The sequence below is a fragment of the Rhinolophus hipposideros genome, assembly GCF_964194185.1.
Source record: "Rhinolophus hipposideros genome assembly, chromosome: 3".
NCBI classification, from domain to species: Eukaryota; Metazoa; Chordata; class Mammalia; order Chiroptera; family Rhinolophidae; genus Rhinolophus; species Rhinolophus hipposideros.
Genome location: NC_138049.1, coordinates 32,973,333 through 32,998,024, shown reverse-complemented (window position 1 = coordinate 32,998,024; position 24,692 = coordinate 32,973,333). Strand labels below are relative to the sequence as shown.

Sequence of the window (24,692 nt, the reverse complement as noted above, 5' to 3'; positions counted from 1 at the left end):
GTGGCAAAACCGTGACACCTGTGTTTCCCTGTATCACTGCCTTTGGATGGTATGTACTTTCTGCCATGAAACACAAATGATATGGACAAATGCTGCTTGGCCACAAACTAAATGAGCACATCGTGAGAGCAGTTGAATATTTGTTTCTTACAGAATTCAATCTTCTTTTCCAATTTATGAGTGATTTGTTGATCTAAGTCCAAAAGTACCCTCATTACTATTTGGTAACAAGAAATAAAGCACAAAAGTGGTCTCCCCAGCCCCTCTGGCCTCAATTCACCCACTCATTTCATGCCATCCTCAAGATGGTAACTCTTAGCCCCCTCTACAAAGACTAATATAATTTTAAAGGGGCAGTTTCTCTTTCACATAGCACATTTCTAAGACATCCATCCAACTTCCCAGTCTGTCCAGAGCTTGATGTAGATCCAAGCCTTTAACATCGATCAGCGGGATTCCTTTGGAAGCCAATTAGCTTGCAGGACCATGTCGATGAACATGGGCCCTAATACAATCAATAGCATGTGCTGTTTCATCCAGCTCCAAGCCTCCAGGACCCAGCCCTGATTCATGTGTGTTTTCAGACGTGTGAGCATTATGTGCTCATATCTCAAAGTTTAATTGCTAAAGTAATAAGGGAGAGTTTCAGGAAGAGGAGCTCCATACCATTTCAGGCTACTGCTGCCATTTTCAACGCCCATGTAGACATCTCACATTCCAGGAATTCATTATAAACTGTTTCCTTGTGAACTTAATATATTGCCCATACTATACATGGAGGGCTTACAATACCAGAAAACTTTAAGTAATAGCTTTTAACCAAACTACTTAAACCACAGGCTGAGGGACATAAGTGCTATCATTCATCAGATAAGAACACATCTCAAATGAAAATTGCCAAGATTTTCCAGTGCAGGATATTTTCTCCACCCTTCCTAGCCCAAACTCACTTCCTCATCCACATCCCAAATTCTAAACCACTACTAAGATGAATTGAACAGCCTTAATTGTAGAATCTTCCAAAGAAAAAACAAACACACAGATAGCAGAGTTAATTTATAAAACACTGCTGCATTTATCTTGGCACATTTCAATCCTCTTCGTTCTAACTCTTGCATGCTGACTTTCACTCAGCAGCTCATGGAAGGAGAAAGTCATTTCTATATATTAAGTGCCTTGAGGACCGTTGCACAGAGTAAGTTTGGTGTTTCTTCATGCTTCTTGTACAGGTTTCTTTCCTCAGATACAATTTATTTACTGGGTCCCTGAAACCTGAATAATCCCTTTAAGCCTGAAGCAAATGGAGAGTCATTTTTATAAGCACAATAAATGAAAGTGGCTGTTCAGATATTTCCTTGAACTGGTCTATACACTGATGTATCTTTTTGTTAATACAAACCCTTGATATTCTAGCAAGCAGCTCCCTGAAATTCTAGGGCTGCTTAAAATTACATGACCAAGACCCAGGCATCTCCCCTCCCCCACACACAGCCCCCTGTTCCTGGGAGTATGCCAACAATTTTGCAGGATTCATTCTGACAACTGTTCTGGTGTAAATATTTAGAGAAATCCTTTCCATTAGAGATTAAACAAAGTGTGAGTAACTGTTCCTAAATAATAGATCTTATTAATGTTTGCAACAGCAGGCCTTATGCTTTCTGATGCACAGACTCCAATGCTGTACACTGAAGAAAAGACTAAGGGGAAAAGAATCAAGACAGGAATTGGTTTGAACTGCATGTAATCTGAACTGCAAAATATTATTTTAAGTTATCACTATAGAGATGACATGTTTTAAGTGCACAGAATTTAGGGGAAATGAGTTCATTTACATTGAAAGTAGCAAAAATTTGCTACTAGTGTTTTAATGGCTTAAAAAAGGTTGAGGATAATTACCGTGTTTTTTTTATTACTATGACAGTTCTAATGTAGTTCTTAACTATTTCTCTATATTCCCACCAAAATAAACTAATACATCTGAGACCCTGTCTGATGTAAGCTCTGGTTTCTATATCATTATTCAAGAACTATTGAAAGGCATAATGGTTGGGCTCTAATGCTGAATATCAAATGACACTTGTTAAAATAGCCTCAAATCCACTAGCTCAAGGAAGCTCACCAGTGTTTCACTTCTTCCTTTTCTGTTTGTATGGCATTTTCAAGTATTTATTATATACCAGGGGATTATACAACTAAGTAATTTAAAACATCAGAGGCTTCATTGACTGAATTTCAAATTAACATTACAGTATTAATGATTACTGTGATACTTGATTAGAACAGGTATATATCCTTTAGACTAGTTACTGTTTCCTCCTTCCTTCGATGATTTAAAGTCTACACTAAAATATGAAAAACATAAATTTTAATTCAATTTCTTTATTGACAAGTCACAGTCTAAGTTTTCTCATTAGTATATACAGCAGCTTTTCTTTACAGGAGTAGGACTTTTTTTCTTTTTGCTTTACATTAGGATTTCTTTCTATAGAAGAGCATTTTAGAAAAAAAAGGATGCTATGTAAATAATATTGAAATGTCCATAATGGGCTTTTACTTCTCTTTTATTTCAAGCAAATAATAATAATCATTCACTGCTGAGTCTCCAATTGAGTCCCACTTGAATCCTGTATTTGTTCATGGTTTAAAAAGGAAAATAATAAAAATAAATATAAGAGAAATGAAGTCGAAACTTCATAAAGTTCAGTGAAGGAGAATAGCACCTTTCTAACTGCCTTCCTTGAATCTAGATCTTCTTGAGTTTAGACTGTGGTTAGAGAAATCCATACTAGGGGGACAGATGGATTGATTTCTAATTAATACTCCGCTGTAAAATTTAGACAAATCACTTAGTGTGTGATTCAGCTTCATTCATTATGAAATGGGACTCATAATCTTTCATTTACTTGAAAGCAGGAGACTGATGTTGAAGGCCCTCGAACAGTAAGATCGAAGGTCTTTTCCTTTTCCTTCTTGTAGCATGCTCTAACCTTAGACAGTTGTCTGACAAAATTTCAATAATGTGGAGTTAAGGCTTGAATTCAAAAACATAAATTTCTTTTTGTACTTGAATGCAGTTTCTTAGATCACAGTTTTAGAAAGATAACAAGTAAAAAAAAAGAAGGTTTGTTGGGGGGAAATTGTGGAGGAAAATTGAAATTAAACTTAGTCCTAATTCAAACAGCATAAATTCATTTATTCAACAGCCATTTGTTGAACCTTTAGTATGTGGTAGTATTACAAAAGTGAGCAAAACACTCATGAAAATTGCCATTATCGCCTGTAACAGTGGTTAAGGAAAGAAAATATGAAGTCAAAATTAAATAATATTTGGCTTAAGATAAATTAAAACTGTTACTCTTTATAAGCTCTATAACATTTTTAAAAAGGCTTGTTTAAATAGAATTGGAAATTAGACAGTTTACAAATGAGCCTAATGTATACCCAGACTCTTCCCGGGAAAACAAAGATACTAGACATCATGGGGATGAAGCAGGAAGGTGGAAGGAAGATCAACTGAAAACACTGGAATTTATTGGGCCTCTCAGTGTTTTCTTGTCTGAAAATTTATGACCAATGAACGAGAGTCATCATTTAGCATGACGTTTGTGACAATCATAGGAAGTATGCTATGCGCACTGTAAACGTAGTTGGCATTGTTAGGTAAAGCTTGTAATGGAGTGGCATAGTTTGGCTGAGTGAATTTCCATTTTTGGCACATTGACTAATTTCTATAGTTGAACTTTCACACTAGTTCATTAACTGGAATTACTTTTACCAAACAAACATTAAAATATTTTATGTTTAAAAATAGTTCTTTTTTGTCCATCTCTCTGAGGCATTTTTCAAACCTTTTATGGTAAACCCTTGACCACTGCATGGAACATACAATCCCATCTACTTAAAGTACCAGTTTGGCAAACACATATCAACAAGTTATTTGGATTTCTTATGTAAGTCTGTTGATGACCTTTCCCAACATCAATTGATAGCATTAAACATATCAGTTGCCAGAATTCAGAGTCTTCAAAATAACATGATCCAGTTCTTTTCTGTATGTCATTACTAAGTTGAGAAGGGTTTCGAGTAGCTATCACGTATTTTTATGAGTTATCTCATGTAACCCTCAAAACAATCTCATGATATATTGATAACTATTTTATAAATGAAGAAACTGAGACTCAAAACAATTAAGGAACAGACCAAAATGACATAGCCAGAAATGGTAGAACTAAGCGTATATCCAGATCTTCGGACCTGAAGCACGGTTTCCCCATTACACTCTGCTTTTCATTAAGCCTGTTAAAGGAGAATGCCAGAGGAGGTTTAAATGATGAAGAGTTCTCTTTCTGCAGCTCAGACTAAACTACTAATGCCCCCTTAAACAAAAAGGAGTGAGAGAGAGTAAACCAGACTCATTGACAGAAGTGGTTACTTGGGAAGTGCAATGAGAAGCCTTTAAAATGTTTTTAAAGCAGGAGCTTGATAAGATCATAACAATTGTTCTTAAAACATCACTCTAATTGCTAAATGTTAGCAGTGGTAGGAAATGGAAAGTTGTGAGCTCTGTTAATTAAGGAGATAGAATCCATAGGAAACAGTGATTGGAAATGGGTGCCATTTAGTAAAATAGAAAATCCTAGAGAAAGAACATGTGTGGGTTAGGTGTTCAACATATTTTAATAGTAAGGAAGATTTGGGGAAAGTAACATGAGCATAATCCCTTCATGTTACTTTCAGAAAAAAAAGGCCAAAGTAGTTACTTGATTGAAGTCACTTCCCAGTGGAGAACTGAGTAGAAACAACTCCCATGGCCATTTTGTAACACCAAATGCCACATACCAGATGGATGGTCCAAGGACTAACATTCTAGAGAAGTGCTCTGCAGATATTCTGGCAATCTCATTTCTTATTTGTTTAACTCATGGTCATTTCAAAGAGAATTATCTGTTTACTGGCTGAAGAGTTATTTCACAATCTCTTTATTTCCTTACTCCATGAAATCCAAATCTTAAAAAAGTTACTATAACTGTTGGCCTAGTCTAAGGTGGCTCATGCTAAGGGCACAATTTAAAAAAAAAAAGTTGCACATACTCTCATCAAACACAGTTGTCAGTTTTCTTATCCCATGTGTTCTTATTCTATTTCTGAGAATGGTTAGGTTCAAGTCTGGCCCTGAGTTTCTAAAGTATCTGTGGGGACAAAGTCCCAGAGAGCAGCTTCCAGGCTCTCGATCTCACATGGAAAGGTGCTGGCTCGGGCAGTAGATGGCCATCAGCTGTGACTAGCTGGCCATCAGCTGTAAACAGTTAGCCATTAGCCACTAATATAATTGTCGTGGCTATGCTAGAAAGCGCGATTGCATTTTGCAGGGTTGGTTGGTTGGCAGAAAAGCGGACAGCGGATTGCACATCATGTGGAGCCTGCTTCCTGTGTCTCCAACCCAGCCAGCAGCGAGAATATAGTGGGATGAATGGCTCTGTTGGTGTTCCTTTTTGGCCTCACCATATCCTGCGTTCTTATGTGGGGAGCGGGACCAGAGACCCCGCATGACAATGCTATTATGCCCATTATTAATAATAACATATCATTATAATTTTGTATAGCTTATTTGATTTTTTTCAATAACCTTTTGAAATGGGCAGAGCAGGTTTTACCATTCTCATTTTACAGATAAAGCTTAACAATATTAAGTGGCTTGTAGAGTATCACAAAGGTAGTTAAGTGGCAGAACTCAGCCTCAAATTTCTTATAGGGGACATTTATTTTGTTTTACTAGAAGTTCATGGCCTTTCCTGCATTGTCAGTATCCCCGTTTAGCTCATGTGAAGTTCCTGCTATTAGTATAATTTCTTTGGGTTTGACATTAAAAACATGTAAGTTAGGGGAAATCTTTGTTCAGATGAGATTATTCTTATTGGCTGACATGGTGAATTGGTGGATCTTTAAAGTCCTTTCCTATTTGAATACCTGCCCTCATGTAAGGTATTGTAAGCCCTCGTGTAAGCCCCTCATGGAGGGTAGGAGATAGGAGGGAAAAGGGTGCCAAATAAGCTATTTTAAAGACTTAACAAAAATGCTTTGAAATCTTAGAATAAAACTCTAAGCCCATGGCTTCCCTAACAGTTCTTATCAACTAAAAGTAATTTTTAAAGAGACTTGTAGTGATATATTATTTTGTAAAATGATTAAGAAAAAAATCCCATTTTGTTATTTCACTGTCTATAATCATTTTTTTGTTAGATTTAGGGCAGTGAATTAGGATCCTGAAATTAGCTCCTAATTAAAATTGATCAGCGAGCCTTTTGGTGAGGCAGAGTGTCCAAAACAACATGCCTGTTGGAGTTGTGATGGAAAATGAACCATGTTGGATCTCTTTGTAACAAAAGGTTTTGCCTCTGTAGTCTCAGTGTAGACTGGTGATTTATAATGGACCATGGGAAAATTTGTTATATCCTCTGGAGAAGAGGGGAAATCAGAGGAATTACTGTCAGGTGTCTCTGCTCTTACTCCGGGCAATTTTCATGACTAACTTTCCAGGTCCTGTCTCCACAATAATTCCTCACCCAGAACTGAATGATCGCAAACACTGGAAAATGTAATGGGATGTTGTTACTTTAAGAAATCAAGCTTAGCTCCAACAATTTAGCTCTCTTTGACTTTGGAAAACACTTCCATTCCATACCTAAACTCTTGCATGTTCAGGTGTGATGTTTGAATTGCTATATTGGAAGCATCCCCCCAACTTTATTCTCTGAATTCCTGTAACATGTAAACATTTTCCTAAACTTTTATCACCTCTAAGCAGTGATGTTTCCTTACCTTCACAGTGAACTTCTTAGCCTGCTCCTAATGTTTAATTTTAATGTTTTCTCTCCCTAAATTTTACATTTCAGTCAAACAAAAAGAACCCTGAAGTGTGCCACTAACACTGGGTGATCGAGTCAAGGCACCAAAACTCCATAAGCCTCAGTTTTGGTTTTTGGGGAGTTTTGTGAGGTTTTGCTTTTTTATAAAAAGAAGGAGTGTAGTTATTCTTTATGATTTATTATGAACCTGCTAATATACTTAGTCCTGGGCTATGTGTTTGAAATACAAAGGGGAAATGGGGAAGTAAGACGAGTCCAAGCCCCCAGGACCTCACAATGAAATAATCATTTTTACCTGCTGTCCTCCCTCCCTCACTTATCTTTCTAGTTTGATATCTGAATCCTCTTTTCTCAGTTAATTACGTGATTTTTGTGCTTGGTTGCCTAAGTTAGAAACCACAAAATCAACATTTAGTACACCTTCACTTGCCCACTTAAAATTGATTGTCAAATCCTGTCAATCCTGCCCTTTCTTCTTTGGAAATAACTTTAAAATCCATGCCCTCTTTTGCATACCATCAACGCTATTCTTATTCAGCTAACAACAGTACCAAGTATAGAACATAACATCCCATTGACTCTCTCAACTTTTAATCTCTCCTTCATTGATTCTTCTCTCTGCCATCATCAGATCTTAAAACCAAATTAGATGATAATGTCACCGATCTGTCCATAAGTTGTTACTCCAAAATGCATGTAAGGTTAAATTCAAATCCCCACCCAGTTTCCCCTTATTCTAAAAATTCAGTTCAAATGTCAGGTCTTCCAAGTAGGTGCTTCCTGGTGGTTAGTTATTTCCTATCTGGCAAGGTCTTGTACATAATCCTTACCACAATGGCTTTGTTTATGGTTTCTCACCATACTTCAAACTCCTAGGTCTTATCCACCTTTCCATTTAAAGCACCAAGCATTGTTTGACAAACTGTCTTAAGAAAAAAGGAGAAAATACAGTAATACCTTTGTTTTCGAACATCACTGACGAACATTTCAGTTTATGAACGCCATAAATTTTATGGATCTATGCTATCATTACGTAGTAAAATTCATCCCAAATTTGCAGTTTTAGGGGTTGATTTTAAAGGTCTGGAATGGATTAATCCATTTTGCGTTACTTTCTATGAGGAAACCGTGCCTCGATTTTCGAACATTTCAGAGCTCAAATGGACTTCCAGAATGGATTACATTGGAAAACCAAGGTACCACTGTATATTGGGCATGCTCTATGGTAGTAGAACTTCCCGAAAGATAGGTTGACATTCAATATGGGGAGATGTTTTAAGATGTTCAATGTGAGGAGATGCTGTAAAATAATTATACTGGCTGCCCACAGATATCATACGATTTGTTCTACTAGGCTGTTCTGGGCAAGTTGTTTAAACTAGATCCCTCTGAAGTTCCAAAGGTTTGTGATTCTATCAGCTGGGAGCTAAGCAGCTGTGTAGACCTCCATGTTCTCCATTTGTCTAAGTTCTTTTCCTTTAAGTTTCATAACTGTTCCTGTTTTCTATAGTCTTCAAATACTTCAACCATCAGTAAATCTTCCTGCTTTTTAATATCTGTTGCACTACATTTCTGGTCTATATATTTCTGGCCTGTAGGAATAGAAAAAGACTATTTTACTAAATGTATGGTAAGCTTCTTGATCAGAGACCATGTTTTGTCTCTCAGTCCCTATATGGGTTATTTCCAATAATCACTGAAAAAATACTTATTTGTAAAGATGGGAATTATGTGATGCTGAACATACAGTATTTGTATCACCTGTATCACATTTATCTGGGGTACTTCTTATAAATGCTCTACCTAGGCCTACCTCTTCATTCCTGAATCAAAATCTTTTGGAGTAAAACCTATGCATCTGAATTATCACAAAGTACTGCAGATTATTTTTATACATAGTAAAGTTTTAGAACCACTGGAATAGACCTTCAGGCTCTCTATACCATTTGGGGATCATTTCTATAGCATGCCTTACCTCTTTCAGTCTGTTTAAGCAGGTTTTTGTCTTCAGGGTAGATTCCAGAGGACTTCTTACCCAGAATGCTGTGTGAGAGCATCGTTTATACCCGTTAAATACTGTGTCTGCAGCCCTTCAAAAGTAGCCTCTTCCTATGACTATTAGTCTCTGGCTCCCTGAGGTTCCCCAAATCTTCTGTGTTAGAAAGAAGCATCAGCATCTGCCCTCTCTCCAGCTTCCTTGCTTGGATGTTTCTGAGAGAATTATTATTGACTAAAGTTTCTAGCTACCTCAAATGAGTGCACAGAGCACAAGGATAGAGTTAGTACTTCTCAGGTAAAACAAAATGTCTTACACCTACTGACTTGTAATGAGTGCCTGTAAGAGGGCTGAGTGCCTACATATGATCTCAGTTAATCCCCCCACCCCCACCCCATATCTATCCAGTAGATATTCTCATGTGACAGATGAGGAAGCTTAGGCTCAAAGAGGTAAACAATTTTGTCTAAATAAATAATCAGACTGTGAACTCCCTGACGCAGATTATGGGTTTTATCCATTTTTGGATGCCCACTAACAAGCAGAGTCTGGATATTACATAATTTGTTTAAATGCATAGCTGGATGAAGAGATACATTTTGGTTATTCAGTTAGTAAATGTCAGAACTCTGTATGAGTCCAAAGCCTGTTCTCCACGACCCACTCTCTGTGCTCCTCTGGGAAGTGTGCAGGGCCCATTTCTGCATAAGGTAGTGATACAGTGAGTAGACACATCCACAAATGCATCATACTCACAAAGGTGCACGTTAGCACTTTCTGTTCTCTCAGCAATTTTGTGACTCTAGGAGAAAAATCCACTTATTTTTCAGCTCAGGACTTTAAATGTAACACATAAAGCTGGATTTATTTAATGGTATACCCACTATTTGCACATCTTCTCGTGCCTGTTAAAATACCACAAGTCCCTTGCCTGCTGTTTGCTTATGCTAAGACTTCAGCCACCAGATATTCTACTTGAGCATGTTATGTGGCAAGAAGATCCAAGTTTATTCATAATATAACAAAGTGGAGTTTGTTTTTAGCACAAACTGAAGTTTGTTTCATTCAAGAATATGAACTTAGTAGTTATGGAATCACACCCATGCAGTTTCATTACCATTAAACTATCACATTTTCTGTTTATGTTGATTTCTAATTAATTCTCTCCTTTAAAAAAAAAAAAAAAAAAAAAAAAGGAACGGCTGTCTCAGCCAGACCAGAGCACATAATGATTCCCACTGTTGGATGAATACTGTTGGATCTGTCTCATGAAAAACGCTGTTATTACCACCCACTAACTCATCAACAGGTCCTGGCTCTCTACAGAAACTGGGTCTCCGTTACCCCTATCCACACCCTCTTGTCCTCTATTCACCTCCACTTGGGAACATGGCCACTTGGAGAAGGGGAAGCTTTCCCTCCCTTAGCTACAGCTGGAGATGCTGATTCAGTACCTTACATTTCACACCCGTAGCAGAGTGCATTAACCTTATGATAGAATTTTTACTTGTGGTTAGGAAAAGAACCACTATTTTTGTTTCTACAAATGTTTTTGTTGCAGCTTCAGCTGCAGAATCAACTATAGCGATCTGGTAGGTCATAGGAAAACTAATATAGTTTTCAATACTTTTGAAGAAGCAATTTTGGAATTAGCCGGTAGGCCATTAACTCATTTAATAGAAAAAGGAACATAATGTTGATATTCTAAAAGGAAGGTTATACTAAAAGCAAAAACTATAGTGTTGTTCCTCTAAATTAGACTGTGTCAACATGTGTCGCTAATGTCAAGAATTCAGAAAATACAAAAAGATTATACACGAGATTGCAAAATGTTTGTTTTTATTATTCTCTTTATCCATTCCTATAACCTCTTATATATTTCATAACTTTCCTGTTTCTCCTCACCACCATTACCACCACCACCACCATCATCACCCCACACACACTCCAGTAAAAGAGAACGAAAATTTAAAACCCTAAAGCAAACTAAAATTACTGCTAGAAGCAGATAGGAGGAACAAAGGAGAAATGAAATGTTCCCAAGGAAATTTCCCAAGAGAAAAGAACACGTAGATCAATGCACAGTCTCTACAAAGGTTATAATCTGAATGTAAATTCCCAAGTTTTGGCTAGTTAGAACATTCCCCTCTAATATAAAAATTAATAAGAGAACATGTTTTTATGGAATACAAGATGCTGGTTCTGTTTCATAACCCATAAAATTAACAAAAATTAAAATGAATAACTGTATCAGGCAAAATGTGTTCTTGCCTTCTCTCTGATATTTACTTGCAATGCAGAATTTAAATGCACTTCGTATAAAATCCCAGCTTTTTTCTTTGGTCCACAGGGCCTGTAGAATCTGGCTTTATCCTCCTTCTCTAATCTCTCATACCACTCACAGCACAGAGGCCTCATTAGCTCCCCTTGTGCTGCTCCACATGCCTTATTCTTTCCCACAGCCTTAAAATCTTTGCACTTGCTGATGCTCCACCTGGAATATTCTTTCTCAGGTTTCATGGCTGACTCCTCATTCTTCAGGTCTCAGCTAAAGAGTTACCTTCTTAAAGGGGCTTTCCCTGACCACCGTATTTAAAGTAGTTCCCCAGAGCTACTCTCTACCTTATCCATCTGTTTATTTCCTTCACAGCATTCATCACAATACTGAATCAATTAGTTGTTTACTTGCTTATTTACTGATTAACATCCTGGGGTCAGGAACCCAATGTCTTGTTCACTGTTACATTTTCTGCATCGTGTGTAGTGTTGGGCACATAGTGAGTTATCAGAAGTTTTTGTTGAAAATCTTAATCAGTCTCCCCAATGTATATACGATGCAGCCCACTTTTGTCCATCTTTTATTTCTAGTCTGATTCTATAGCCTGTGCATAGACAAAGCACAGCTATCAGCCACCAAGTTGCCATCTAGCTACCAAATAGTCATCATATCTTAGATTTCAGGAATTCTATATCTGTCATCATTTGCTAGCCATTTTCTTAATATTTTGAGCTGGCTTGATTTTAGTGGAAAGTCTAGCTAATTGCTACCTAATGTTAGGTCTGTTTTATTGCTGTGGTTTTATTTTAAAGTATTTATAGAATATAAATATTAGACTCCCTTTAGGAAATTATTATTCAGTAAGAGAAAGAGAAAGATTTTCCAAGTTCTCAAAGAAATAGTTTCCATTAAAAACAGTATGTTTTCCCACATAATAATGGTGGAGCCCTAACTGGGCTGTATTCAGCAGCTAGTGATCACATTCCTCTCTGAGACTGGTAGGAATTTGTGAACCCATTGGTGTGGGCACAAACTTGCAGAGTATTTGAGGTTGACTCACTGAGACAAAAGATGTGACAGACACTATTATCCTAACTGTTCAGGTCAATTAATGTCTGTGCTCTGTGCTCTTGACGTTGATGAAAGACCAAATAGAATGTGTGTATGTGTCATGTGTCTATAGATAGATGATAAATAGATAGATAGATAGATAGATAGATAGATATGCATATATATGTATATTTAAATAATATCAATAAATTTTAGTTCATGTAATAATTAAAGCATTGGTATATTAAAACTTTAAAGCCATCAGATGATGCACAGTATTTCAAAAATAGTAAAATTTACACGTTTGTATTTATAAACACGTGCCTCTTTCAACAAATTATTAGTCAAAAATAATAGAGGATCATGATAGACCTTTATTCATCCACATATCATTGTTTGCGAATATAAAGGAGTGTTGTATGCCAGTAAGTAATTATATTTATTGAAGCAGCTTTTGATATTTTGCTGTCTGTACCAATCACTCTCAAAATGTCCCAATGGTTGTAGAGATCTAGTTATTGTCAGTTCTGCCTTGAATGCTTCAGCTTATGAACAAATGAGAAATATTGACTCCCAATGTTTTCTGGGGATGGTTCAATAGAATTTGAAAGAGATTGCCAAGCTCAAATGTTTAACATTAGATTTTTCTTAAAGTGAATATTGCCAAACATTCCAGAGGAACCACAAAACATGTCTTTCCCTAACTATAACATTACATTACATGTAAAAATGATTCTATAGCAATTGAGTCCCAAAATTTGATAGAAATATGCTGTCCTAGCTTAGGCAAGAAAAGAAGTCTGCATTTTTCTCTAGGTGAATGGCTAACTGAAGTACACAGCACCTAGAAAAGCTTTCATTATTTTGAATGATTTATTTCATAATTAAGCATCCTCAAAGTGTATGTTTTGAAACTTGATTTTTCACTAGATGTGCACAGCCCAAATAAAATTAATTTTTCAGATATTTCCTGTGAAACGCTTATTAGTTTGACACCTATATATTAAAAAAAAAAACAAACACAAACACATAGCTTATCTTTTAGATTTATTCCTTTTATCCATTCAATAATCAAAAATTCTTCATTGAGAACCTATTCAATAAACAGCAGCCCTGTGTAGAAGCTGGGACTATCAAGAAATTATGAAGACCAATTAGACACCTGCCTTCAAGGAGCATCCAGTCAATGTGGACACCCTTGTAAAAGAGGAGAGAACATGGAGGAAAGGACAGATGTAAAAATAACTTTGATTATAGAATTCCATTGGTCTCTTCTCCTTACCCTGTCTCTTACACCACTACGTAGAGAACAGCAGGCAGAGCATGTTGTGAAGACCAGAATGCTATAGGGGGAATCTGTGGTTTTCGGTGGTTTTTTTGTTTGTTTGTTGCCTAAAAATAACTTTTATCAAATTTGTTAATTTATTAATTTTTCATTATATGAATTATAAAATCAACACATTAATATCACGTATGTAGCACTTCCTTTAAACTTAGTCAATCCAGTTTTAGAGTCTAAAGTCTATTATATTTTGTACTTCTGTAAATTCTCTAGCCACAAATAAATGACCATCAGAGGTAATTGGCAGCCTGCAATAATGGATTTCTTCCACATGGTAACTTATAATAGATGTTAGTAAATTTGCAGTTGGGCTTTAATAGGGGATTAAAGTAAGGCAGAACCTTGAAGCTTGCACTTAAAATGTTACAGAAACAGAACTGAGTTTGCAATGTGGCAGTTGGTTGGGTATGTCATAAACATTGAAAATCGCTAACTACTGTATATAGCAAATGCTCTAGGACCATTTAAAATTCTATTTTCTGGAAGTTTTATTAAAAAAGATGAATAACTCGCGTGACAGTAGCCTTTAGAAACTGTTTCATCAATTATGCATCACAAGACTATCAACTCGAGAAACAGTAGGAAGCCTTGTTTAACAGCTAAAGAAAAAACTGAAGTCCCTTACTCAGAGTATAAATAATTCAGACACTGAAAATTGGTCTAAGTTATATGCTAATATAATACTTGTTTCATATGTAACCTTCATATACAAGTTAAGAAATGATGCTTTCCTGTTTTCTAATTTGGCGGAAAGATATACTAATTTTACCATGTATTTGACACATTTGTAATCAGAAGATCCCAATTTAAAGTTCTCAGGAATTCAGCCCATTTTTTCACTTACAATTACCTACATTATACATCTAAAGTTTACTTGTATGTAAAGAGATTGGTATGAGATATCAAAGATCTAGGTTCTAACTTTTGATCTAAACTCACTATTTGACCAGTAGTTTATAGCATTTATTTGAGTACCAGCTTGGAGTTTCAAAATAAATAGCTTCTACCTTCTAATGGTGATACCTTCTACCATTTCTCATAGCAGTTACCACAGTTAATTTAGTTTTCTATGAGATGCATGCTTTGAAATCAAAAGTGGTACAGAAATACAAACTATTGTTTACATAAGCTGGTAATACATCTTCTTTTTCTCTTACCAAAATGTTCCTTATTTTGGACATTTCCTTCTTCTGATATTCTTCAGTACCTCCCTGTTTCAAGATGTCTTCTCTAATTAAGTAGCTACCACCAGAGACTCATATAATACATCTCTAGCAACTATCAAAATATGAAGCATCATCTAGTAAGCATCAGTTTCTACATATTTCATAAAATCTGCAAAATCATTGATCCCAAACCATGTTTATATTTTCAGTCCTTTTTATTCTTATGTATCTTGCCCCAAACCTCCAACTAAAGGCTTTTACTCCCCCCAGCTATCCCTCTCCTTTCCATTGGCTGGAACTCAAAACACACCTTCTCCAATCCTCTTTCTTATTTAATCCGCATTCTGTTGGTCACCATGTTTGATTTCACTTCCTAAACATTCTTGGACTATGCGTACCTTCCTCATCACGTTACATTCACTGTGCCATATGTTAAGCTATCATCAGTCTTTTATCTTAATCACTATATCAGCCTTCTCCTGCTTTCTGTATCTGCCACACTATCAGGGAAATTAGCTTTCTAATACAAATGTGATCACATTAATCACCAGATCAAAATCCCCCATATCTACAAAATAATTTCCTCAGCACAGCCCACAAAGGGTTCTATAATTTAAATCTATCCTGAGCTTCCAATTTCCTGGAAGTTCTTCATACCTCCATTAACCACTAGTTATGCAGCAGTTGCACTGAACTCACGCTGGTCTCCTTCCTGATAGGATCATTACGGTGTTTCTTTCTCTAGCTCCCCCATGACCACTTCCATACTGAAAAGTTCCTCTCCTTTTCTAAAATTAAGTACAAACATCAGATATTTAAGGAAGCCTCCTCACCAAAAACACCTCCACTGACCAGGTAACATATAGTACAAAAACATTGTTTGAAAAAAAAGGTGATTCAGAAATGCAAAATGAAGTTATTATTAAACGAACAAAGAAGAAGCATGACAAAGTAGAATTCTATTCTGTCTTAGAATCATAAGATTTTAAGGCCGAAAGGGTTGTTACAGTCAACCCAGACCAAAGTTTTCTGTGGTTTCCATATAAAAAGTAAAAACACTTGCCTGAAGATGAAGTTTGGGAAATTTGTGTCTAGTTGTGTAATACTGTCTGTATAATTTGAGTGATCCTTATACAGCATTCAAGAAAGCAATCAATGGCAAAAAAAAAAAAAATCTAGACTCATAGAATCTGAGCTTCATAGTCTCAATTTTTCTTACCTCCCACAACATAATACTTAAACCTTCCTGAAGAAATAAAGTCTGCTGTCATTTGTACCAGCCATATTTAAAATTGTCCTGATTAAAAACAAACAGGAATGTTCGTTACCAGTTAGGACAACTATGTCTTTTTTCAAAAATCTATTTTGTCAAAAACTTTTGTCTAAAAAGAAAAAGTAGGGGGCAGAAAGCAAACAGAAAGGATGATTGTAACAGTGTGTGAGTCAACTGAGCTACATTTCATCAACCTTTTAAAGAGGGTAATGAGCAAGTACTTGGGCGTCTTCATAATTTTGGTGCAAACTTCTAATCATTGGGCTTATACAGCTTTTCCATGGAGAAGTTTCCAAACATGCAAAACCCAATTTTTAAAATGAAATTTATGTTAAGGTATGTCGGTGTTTGAGGCTCTGAACATGAGTCATGTTTGTTTTCGTAGATGATTTATTTAAAGCTGTATCATAATTGACAAACGTTTCAAGGTGCTCAAAATTACAGTTGTGTTTTCTTTGAGCAGCTGCATTTCAGAGATAGGGATAGATTGACGTGGACCCGTCCAATCTGTCTTCATTTAAACTCACTTAGTGCCCTGAGCTTGGAGTGATTTTCTTTCAAACTGAGGTCTACTTTTCCATAGAGTTTTTATGAAAAGGTTTTACAGGGTTTTATCTACACCTCTTGCTTCTCAAAGTGGGCCAGTTAGATTTAGAACACATGAAGCTCTCTTCACCCCTTTCCTTTTTAGGGTCTTTTCCCGCTTAAAATATTTACACATTTTCTGTAAGTCTCCAATGCTGAGTTACTGGCATGAAAAATTACCCTGTTACTTGGAAAGCAGTTTTCACTTACAAGTCCCTCAGGTCCTATAATGTCTAAACCTCCTGTGGTCCTTTCTATGTCCGCCCCACCCCACAGAGGACCATGAACAGGAAAAGCAGACTTCCCTTCCCCCACACATTTCCTCAGTTTATTTACAAAACGTCTTGGAATGAGAATGAGCTGCTTGTGGTTCCTGTGGCTGATTCAGGGATGGTTTCCTCTAGGCAGAGGATGCTGGTCAACTGAGTGACCTCTCTGTAGCTAACCCCAGCACCCTTGTGGTAAAGATAATTGGGCTTATGGGTATCCTTTCTAACTAAGCCTAGTGGGATTTGTTTTTGTGGTAAAGAACTTAGTAATAATCAAATATCACTGTGAAGAAGACTTAATAATGGTAAGATCCATCAGAGCTTCTCCCTCTCACCACCAACAAAAGTAGACAGAAATACACTGGGATTCTTTTATATGTCTACACATCAACATTTGCTTCTCATAGGAGTCAGAATTTTTCTCTTCTGGATTCCTGAAAGGACAGTAAAGCTATTAATACTGTATTTAACTAGAGAATACATTAGGAGAAGAAATCATCCCAAACACCAGCTACATGAAGGATTCACCTTAGTCAGTAATTTTCCAGCAGCTCACACGTACATGTCACTGACCAGGTGGTAGAAAGAAGGCTTAAAATTGTGAATGTCTCAAGTAACATGAATTTTCCAAATGTTGGTTTATATTTGTTCAGACTTGCTAATGAATAGACTTACCACACCAATAGGTGACTCTTGGAAACCTTGGAATTCTCAGGAATATGTGCAGCAGTAGTCCTTAGTGTGGATGGGCCATGTCCTCACCAAACATGTATTTCACTTGAGTAGATGAGAGCACCAAAACTATAAGAATCTCCTGAAAGATAAAATGTTGAATGTAAGCTATTATAAATATTACTAAAAGACTGGCCCGGTGGCTCAGGTGGTTGGAGCGCCGTGCTCCTAATGCCAGTTTGATTCCCACATGGGCCAGTGAGCTGCACTGTCTACAGCTAAGATTGTGAACAGCTCTCCCTGGAGCTGGCTGCCATGAGCAGCCGGAGATTGGCGTGAACTGCCGTGGGCTGCTGTGGGCTGCTGTGAGCGGCCAAGCAACGACTGTGCACAAGGCTCATAACACCAGCATGAGCCAGGGAGCTGTGTCCTACACAACTAGACTGAGAAACAATGGCTTGAACCGGAGTGGGAGGGAGGCGGAAGAAGGAGGGAAAATTACTGAAAACACATATGATCCACATGGAAATATTGGCAAGATACATATCATATTTCCACCATTAATTCAATTGAACTGATAAATATTAAACTCATGTGAGAAGGAGTATTTCAGGTTATCATTGGGGGATAGGGTGCTGAACAGCTACATGGTTTCAGCATCATTTTGCATCAAATCAAAGTGTAAAACTGTGTTCTCTAGTAGGCCATAGTTGAAAAATGATATCCTAGAACATAGTGTCCTTACTCAAGGTATGCCCCAGTCTATGTTGTCATCCTTGCCTGAAGAAATTAGAGACATGTGCTTATCAACCACCATATAAGTGAAAAGCAAAACTAATGTGTATTGATTTCAGTGAGTGAGCACAATATTACACAGTCTCCAATCTGTCAGGATGCTAGTTCAATAAGAATATTTTAACTTCATATATATCTATATCTATATCTATATCTATATAGATATATAGATATATAGATATCTATAGATATAGATATAGATATAGATATAGATATAATTATTATATATAACATTGTATATTATATATATATATATCTTCATATATAAATCCATATATAATCTATAAATAGTTTGAGGCAATATATTTTATTTTTCAAATGCTCAAATTTTAAGAACTTTGAAATTAATATATAAAAAATACAAGATGAAAGAAAAGAGAGGGAAAAAAATCGAAACTCATTCACCCATTATCACCAAATTGAAGGCTAATGAAAGAAAATGTATATCCTGCCCAGAGAATGTCATTGAACTTCTGTATTTATGATTTAACCTTTGTTTTTGTCTTTCTACATTTGTCCCCCAGTGCATCCTAACGTCAGTCAAGGCTGCCAAGGAGGCTGTGCAACATGTTCAGATTACAATGGATGTTTGTCATGTAAGCCCAGACTATTTTTTGTTCTGGAAAGAATTGGCATGAAGCAGATTGGAGTGTGTCTCTCTTCATGTCCAAGTGGATATTATGGAACTCGATATCCAGATATAAATAAGTGTACAAGTAAGTGCCTACACAAAATCATATTTTTATCTCATCCTTGGGAACGTTCCAGATTTGAAATGGCCTCTAGAATATTTGTGCTATTCAACGTTAAGTAAATAATAATATTTACCTGACAATTAGGCTAAAGCATACTTGGACTTAGCCCTAAGGGCAGGAAAATTTTCACCACTTATGAAAAAACACTCAAGTTTTGTGTTTTGTTTTTTATTGTTTCATTCATGGTTATTACTCGTTGAACCTATAGGAAAATACTGCAAGCATCAGTGCCATCCGAGTTCCCATTGTTTATAAAATCTAAGTATTTAATGACTTAAAGAATCAATCCAGCTATTTTCATTTCAAGAAGGATTGCAGTATAGCAACTGAAATGTTTATCAGTTGGAAATAAATGTTGGAAACAATGTCATATCGTCACCTGTCATCAGGACTCTGAAAATCTACTCTCCACACTGTAGACTGAATAACTTTTTAAAATGTAAATTAGGAAATAATTTACAATCCTCTATCCTACACTGCATGTAGCCTTGCCTACCTCTCCAAACTCATCTCATATGACTCCCCCACAACCACTTTACATTAATCTCACTGATCTTCTTACAGGGTCTTCCCACCTCAAAGCATTTGCAATTACTCTTCTAGACTCACTATTCTGGGAGTTCGGAAAGCTCTGCCCACATCTTTGCTTTGCAGGCTCTCTCTCTTCATCCAAGATTGTGCTCATATGTCACCTTCTCAGAGAGGCATTTCATGACCTTCTTATCCAACCTCCTCCCTTTATCAGTCATTTTATACATTTTTATTACCTTTTGTTCTTGTTATTATTATTGTTTTTCCAGAGCACTTATCACTCTGGAACCTGGTTTTAAAAACCAATCTGCTCTGTGATCCTAGGCTAGTTAGACAACCTTGCTGAGCCTCGGTTTCTTTATCTGTAAAATGGGAATCATAATAGGGGCTACCCCATTGGGTTATTGTAAGATTTCAATTAATATTGCAAAATATATGTAGTAGTGTCTGACTTATACTATCATCATATAAGAGCTAACTAATATTTTTTTTTTATGGTGTCTCCCCTCCGTGAATGTAAGCTTTGCAAAATCTGGGCCTTATTTTTCTTTTGTTCACTGCTGTCAACCAATACCTAGAATAGTGCTTGGCACATAGTCGGCAATCAAATACTTGTTGAATGAATGAATAGACCTCAAGAACAACACAAAGACAATACCATAGTATTTCATGAAACTTCTGAGGAAAAATTTTCACTATCATTTAATATAAATAGATACTTGGTCTTATAAACATTCTTGGCAATAGACATATTGCCAAAATTTTTTCATAAGGCAATCAGTACAATAATTTTGAAATCAATAACTGATGTACATCAATCAAATGACTGTGGAGGAATTCTTTATTTACTTTGGCAAAATAATTTTGAAGCGTAAATGTTTGTTTGACACCAAAGTCGTGTGTGACTGTGTTGTAAGCATCCAGAACTGGACCAACAATAGTTAAGTTAATGAAAGCCTTTTTCTCTTTCCATTTTCCTCTTTCAGAATGCAAAGCTGACTGTGATACATGTTTCAACAAAAATTTCTGCACAAAGTGTAAAAGTGGATTTTACTTACACCTTGGAAAGTGCCTTGACAATTGCCCAGAAGGGTTGGAAGCCAACAACCATACTATGGAATGCGTCAGTATTGGTGAGGAAAAAATATAAGATTTAGAAGGGATGAGAAACACCTCGGGTGATAATATCAGTCTCCATGGAAGTGCTTCTTATAGTCCTATTTCACGAGAACCTGAGGGACTGTTTCTAAGAGACTCTCCCCATCCTTCCATATTAATGGTGTTCCCACAGCTTTACCCAGCATGTATCACAGTACAATGTAACACCCTGGGTGCTGTATAATCTATTAGGAATTGTTTCATGATAATTGCTTCAACTATTCTGACCACTATAGATTTATTTTGTATCATTATTAAATGAAATTTTACTTATAGTAATTTATATATATTTACATCTACATAAATTTGGTCTTGAACTAAATATCTACCTTAGGGCAAGAGTTTCACAAAAGACCTATGTCTAATTTCAATCAGTGACCTAAGTTATTTTCCAAGGGGAGGAAAATATTCTCCTGATACAGTGCTCAGTAGATGGATCAAAGACCTAGAAAACTGGAACTGATACAGTTAAAAAAATCTCACTTTTTTCTTTCACACTGCTTTGATGAAATGTCCTGCTTACACAGGTATTTACAAACAAGGAGAGAATTTTGGACTTACTCAAACTGACAGAGGAGACAGTCCCAGGGTCTGATTAATTGCAGACTGAGTTTCCTGGAAGGGAGGTCCCTCAGACAAGTTGTTTGTGTAAATAACAGATCACTGTCAGGCTATATTTTCCTTCTTTTAAATGCTGTGCAGCTACTACAGCTACAAGTTCGATGAACACTTGGGGAGCAAATGCTAAACCAAATGCAAAAATAGTGTACTAAATCTCAAAATCCCCTGGACAAGAGCTGCAAGAACCTTTGATGCTGCGCTGATGTTGGCATCTGAGCACAAATGTCCTCCTGATTCAGTACAAGATAGTCTCCAGGACTTCCCTGGGGTCTCCACAGACAGATCCATTAGAATCTAAAGTGCCAGAGCAATAACTCTAAAGTGGTGGTTTCACCCTTTCAGGTCCATATGGAACATTTATTTCTAAACAAAGTTTTTGGCAGAATGAAATAAATAAGTGATATATTAAAGATAATTTCAGAAGTATCTGGAAAAAAAAAACAATTCTGAAACAATTCATGGTTCCTTTTGGTTCAGTCTTTTTTTCTTTTCCTGTAGTCAATAAAAACACAGAAAAACAGCTTCAATGTAGGTTAAAAAGTACATGAGAAAGCACTTCACGTTTGTCGATTTTGTAGGTATTGAAGATTGATGATTAGAGGTAATAAGTTCCAAACGGTGGGAAAAACATAGGAAACAATTCTGTGGAATATTCAAGAACAGAAATTCAGAATGAGTTTGCAAAGGGTTTGTCGTATTTCTTTAACTAGGAAAAGGAGCACGTGTTTAGGTTGTCTTAGTTGTTGAAGTCGGAGCAATCAGTCCTTGAAAGGCTATTTTTCTTAAATATATCAATGCTTTCTTATCAAAGGGAGCATTGAACACCTGGCACTATTGGATTAGCCTTTAAAGCTTGCTGGCAATTTATACTACCATTGAGACAAAAACTATTTCTTAACACAGCAAAATTTAAGAAATTAAATATTTTAGAATAGGTGCTAACAATCTAAAGGCCATTTAGTAAATCTAGCTCATTGAACAGGTATAAATGACCTAGGACACACTAGTAGTGCAAATCAGCACCTTTGGTCAGGGCTGGTGCTTGTTGCCTGCTCCATGTGGGATGTCTCCCATGGTGTCTAGCCTACAAGCACTCCACAAGCCATGACCATGAACTTGCCCCAGAATTTCACAAAGAGTGATGACCTTCTTGATTATCAAAAAGGGCCATTAAAGCCCATTCCCTTAATAAATATGAAACTAGGACCCAGCTGAAATGATGATCCCACGGATGCAAGTGATTTATTGTCAGTGCTCTAATTAGCACCTTGACTCTCTAGCTTTCTACTGCTCACCCAGCAGGTTGAAGAATGTGTCTCTCCCTTTGCTAAAATCTATACTCTATGACATATTTCTGATCCAGATTTTCAATGGAGAGGAGAGGTTATGAACAGAGAAAATACCACCTTGATATAGAGCTGGGGTGAAAAACTTGCAAACGTATTTATTTCCCATAGTTTGCGCGTTAAATTAAGCAGAACCATCCACTGAACCCAATTTTATAGGGGGGCATATGTCTTCCACTTCGTGCTCCAGATATTTGCTTCCTTTCTGCACTGTCATTCTGCCTTGGAGAGTTGGCCTTAGTTAAGTAGTCAAAAGGGAAGGTACCCAGCTCCAAAGAGTGAGTAGTAAGAAACATGTCCTTTCTGTGTTCTGTGAAACCATGCAGTTAGTCAACAAGAACGAAAGTGAACAAGTGATGATGTTGTAATGATGTTGTAAGTACTGGTGAGACATCCAGTTCAACTTTCCTCCCAGTTCAAGAATCCCTTTTACAGTGTCCAGACTGATGATCGACAACGGCATGACCGCTGCCAGGGACAGGGAGCTAATTTTTTTTTTGAGACACTTGTTTCATTAGTGAATAGTTAATTTCCAGTGTTACGACTACTATTAATACAGGAGGTAGAATAAATACAGAAGTGGAGTTCTGTTTTTTCTTTATTACCTCTTAACCAAATAGTTCCCTAGTTTTAGAATGTCCATGTAATGACCTGAATATAACATGGTACCCTTTTGCTGTTGTTGTTTTACATGTTTTCCAGAAATATTTTTTTGACACTAATACTGTAGATTCATTCTACAGTATTTTTCTAGGAAAAATTCTCCTTCTCTCAAAAGTTCTTTTTTTGTTTTTTTTTTTGTTTGTTTTTTTGTTTTTTTAACTATACCATCTTATTAGAGCGTCTTACTATCTGAACTCATTCGTTTTGAACAGTTTTCCTCCTCTTTCTTCAATGGAATTATCTAAGATTGTTATTAGAATTTTATTTTTAGAGCCGTTCATCATCTCACTAGAAATTCACAGCTAACTATGCTGTAATTTTCAAAAGTTGTTTTTCTGAAGTCTAGGCATACATTTGCCTATACCACTTTGCTATCATGACAAAGTACGAAAATTCTGGTCACTTCCACTTCATATGATTTTTTTCTAGTTTACTCCTCTTAGTTCTGGCATTAACTGAATACTGGACCAAGTGACAGCTCACAGACTTTGATTTGTGTTTTTCTATCTGATTTCTTGGAGTTGTTTTCATTTGTATGTGCTAAAGATTCACTGCTTTACAATGATTAACATCAGTATGGAGATAATGTGCTTAACTGGCAAGAGATTACGATATCATTAAGTGACTTGGCTGCTCTATTCTTTAACCAAAATTATAATGGTATAACTGAGCATGAAAACTATTTTGAAAGTGATTCAATAAAGTTCATTTAAGTTCATAAAATTTAAATTCACTTATCTAACCATTTTCATTTAACTCTGTGTTGCATGCAGATACCAGAAAGTGACTGAAAAAGCATATGAAAAAAAATGTATGGCCAATGTGTTTAAATTTCTAAAACATTTAGCTTCTATTCCTTGAGGTTGTATGAAATAGAGCATTTTGCTCTAAAGTAAAGATTCTTTAAATCAGAAGGTAGCAATAAAGTTTACTGGAAATTTGTTTTTGTAGAAAGAGAGTCTTCTATCTATCTGAAAGAGTTACTGTTACAAGATGTTTCAGTAGTAAGTTAGGAAGTTTTATGGACATTAATGTAAGAATAGCACCTTGCAGATAAGTACTTTCATTAGATGTGCAAAAATCTGACCTTGGAGAGCCATGCTTGAAAAGAAGAGATTAATACCTACAGAAAAATGAAAAAATCTACACAAGAAGCTTTAGAAAAAGTATATCAGTTCATCTTAGCCATCACTCCATCAAGTTAATTCTACAAGCAGTTTTTCAGCTGAAATTGACCCAGAATCCACTTACAACAGATGCTGCCATGCCTGAACTATTCCCATTAAAAATGACGATATATAAGTACCCAAAAGCACATGAAGTAGA

General features: G+C 36.3%; 1 protein-coding gene across 1 annotated transcript in view; it reads left to right on the top strand.

Moving 5' to 3' along the window:
- RSPO3 (R-spondin 3) overlaps window positions 1-24,692 on the top strand; it is a 77,983-nt gene that overhangs the window by 12,319 nt on the left and 40,972 nt on the right. The window contains exons 2-3 of the mRNA XM_081044404.1: window positions 18,817-19,008; window positions 20,565-20,711. Of these exons, the coding sequence (XP_080900530.1) occupies window positions 18,817-19,008; window positions 20,565-20,711 (339 nt within the window). The remainder of the gene's footprint in view (window positions 1-18,816; window positions 19,009-20,564; window positions 20,712-24,692) is intronic.